This window comes from Egretta garzetta, unplaced genomic scaffold (assembly GCF_000687185.1).
Source record: "Egretta garzetta isolate BGI_Z169 unplaced genomic scaffold, ASM68718v1 scaffold59, whole genome shotgun sequence".
NCBI lineage: Eukaryota > Metazoa > Chordata > Aves > Pelecaniformes > Ardeidae > Egretta > Egretta garzetta.
Genome location: NW_009267230.1, coordinates 1,829,533 through 1,832,043, shown reverse-complemented (window position 1 = coordinate 1,832,043; position 2,511 = coordinate 1,829,533). Strand labels below are relative to the sequence as shown.

The 2,511-nt window shown below is 63.8% G+C and overlaps 1 protein-coding gene across 1 annotated transcript in view; it reads left to right on the top strand.

Moving 5' to 3' along the window:
* Positions 1-1,696: 1,696 nt before the first annotated feature.
* Positions 1,697-2,511, top strand: part of CD72 (CD72 molecule) — a 3,937-nt gene continuing 3,122 nt past the window's right edge. The window contains exons 1-3 of the mRNA XM_009647355.2: positions 1,697-1,781; positions 1,867-1,956; positions 2,180-2,269. Coding sequence (XP_009645650.1) covers positions 1,697-1,781; positions 1,867-1,956; positions 2,180-2,269 — 265 coding nt within the window. The remainder of the gene's footprint in view (positions 1,782-1,866; positions 1,957-2,179; positions 2,270-2,511) is intronic.

The window sequence follows — 2,511 nt, the reverse complement described above, 5'->3', positions numbered from 1 at the left end:
CTCTGATGGCCCTTGTGGCTCCTGCTCCACCGTGGTTGCCCACTCTCTTGGGACTGCAAAGGAGAAGAGAGGCTGGTTTCTGCAGAAGCAGAAGTTTTCAGTGGGGTGTGGCCCATGGGAGTCGGAAAGCACAGACACGGGGACTGGTGCGCTGCCATTGGCTTTGGTGCGGCCATCCCCGAAACTGCTCAGGGTCTCCCGGGACGGCGGTGGCGTTCTGCAGCTTGGGGTTAGGGTGCTGGGCAGGGCTGTAGGGCTCAGCCTACTGAGAATCGACCCAAATCCCTGGGGCAGGGGAGAGCAGGGCCAGCTTCCATGTGGGAACAGGGGGCTCACGGGGCTGGCCCCACCCAGGATGGAGGTTCCCCCTCTCTGTGCTCTGCCCTGGGGTTTGAGCATCGCTGCTGGGCAGAAATATTTGCCCTAAAGCCTAAAAGGGGTTTCCACATTGCAATGTGACCTCTTGCTCTTCTCCCCTCCTCCTGACCACATGTCCCTGCTCTGTCAGCAAGGAGACCACAAGGCAACCATGTCCCAGAGCTCAAAGGGTCACCCTAAGCGTCCCCCTTTGCTCTGCCCTCGTCCCCAGCCCCGTGCTCCCGCAGCAGCAGGCAGGCAAGTTGGGCAGGCACCACTTGCCCTTGGTAAATCCCGCTGGGCTCCCCCCAGCCACCACCATGTCCTCCCTGGGCCTGGACCACTCTCTACCCAGGAGGACATGCTCCATCTTCTTCCTGGGGGTTGGGTGGAAGCTGCTCAGCCTTTGGCTTTCCAAACCTCTTCCCTGTCCCCTTCAAAGCTGGCCGTGATTTTTGCCTTTCTCCAGCGATCAAGGACTTCCCTGGCTCTTGCAGGGATGACGGAGAGCGGCCTTGCAATGCTGCACTCCGCCAGCACCCCTGCACACCTCCAGTCCTGTCCCAGGAATTGGCTGTGTCCAGATGGGCCCAGATGGTCCCCAGCTCAGTGCCCCTTCTGAAACCTGCCGCCCTCTGGGTGCAGCTCAGTAGAGACCTCTGAGATGCTGGGGACAGGAGGTTGGGACCAAGGAGGAGATGCTGCGAGTGCTGGGGTTGTGACCTGGGGAAGGGAAGGCACAGTGGGCGTCATTGCTCTATGTAACCCCTGGGGGGGGGTGGGCAGAGGGTGTTGGAGTGATGCCGAAGCCGGGCTTTTCTAGGAAGGGACCAGGGAGAGGACAAGAGGCAGTGGGCGCAAGCCACATCATGGGGAAATCCCCATTCCTAAAGGCCGAGACGGAAACTTGCATCCATGAAGATCTTCAGCCTTCCCCAGGGCTGTCCCCAGGGCAACGTGCTCCTCTGTCCAGGCTGCCTCAGCTCTCCCCTGGCCCAGGGATTTGGGTCCATCCTTCCTCTGCCGCTGCCCTGACCTCAGGCCATGCTGCCCTGGCGCCGCCACGTGCCCGGGGACCATGAGCACTTTCGGGGCGTGGGAGGGGATGGGCCAGTGGTGCTGGGACCAATGAGAGGGTGCTGGTCCCCGCAGCTTTGCCTCGCTGGTCCCATCTGCACCATCTCAGAGCAAACTTCTGCTTCTGCAGCCGCTGGCTGCACTTCTCCTTTGCACCCCCGAGAGACGGCGCAATCGCCGGGGAGCAGGACCATCCCAGCAAGGCATCTCAAGGGCAGGGTGGGAGCCAGCAGGGCTCAGGGCTTGCCCAGCACTTGCCCACATGGCCCAGAGCGTGGTTTATGCTGACCTGAGGTTTGCCAAGGTGATGGGGGGCCGGAGCATGGCCAGCCAGGCGCTGGAGGCAGGTGAGAGCCCACGGGACCCCCCACTCTGCCCCTGCCGTGCCTAGCCCTGTGGACTCAGCCGCTCCCCCCTGCCTTCCCCCAACAGCCCTTGGGATGGACGAGGCAGAGAGCCCCTACGAGAACATGCAGTCGGCGCCGGCAGGGCAGGACGGGGACGGGGCCCAGCCCAGCCCAGGTGAGTGCCCAGCTGGAGCCCAGGGGACCTGGGGAGACCCTGGCGTGAGTGGTGGGTGGTGTTCTGGGGTGCTCCTGCTCCCATCCTTGAAGAGAGGAAGCACCCACACTGTGCCACCTGGGCCACCATGCTGCTGCTCTGCTGGCTGCCAGCGGGAGGTCTGGGGGCTGACAGGGGTTTCCCAGCTCACCAGGTGATACCTGTGGTCGGTTGTGCCTTGCAGGGCGCTGGTCCTGGCGGTGGTGCATCCCTATGGGGCTGCTGGCAACCTGCCTGCTGCTGCTGGTGGCCACCATCGCTCTGGGGGCTTGCTGTGAGTCAGGGTGGGGGCACTTCTGGGGACGGGGGTGGCTGAGCAGCACGGGGAGAGGGAGGCAGCCGGGCTGGGGCTGGTGCTGTGGGTGAACGGGGGGGGGAATAGAGGCATGCCCAGGCACACTGCTCGTGGCCAGGTGCCTCTGCCCTGCCTGCCACTAGCTGGCCTGCATCCCTCACACATTGTGGGTGCCCCCCTTGCCTCCTATCACCCACCTTCCCCACCACCTTCTCTGTTTC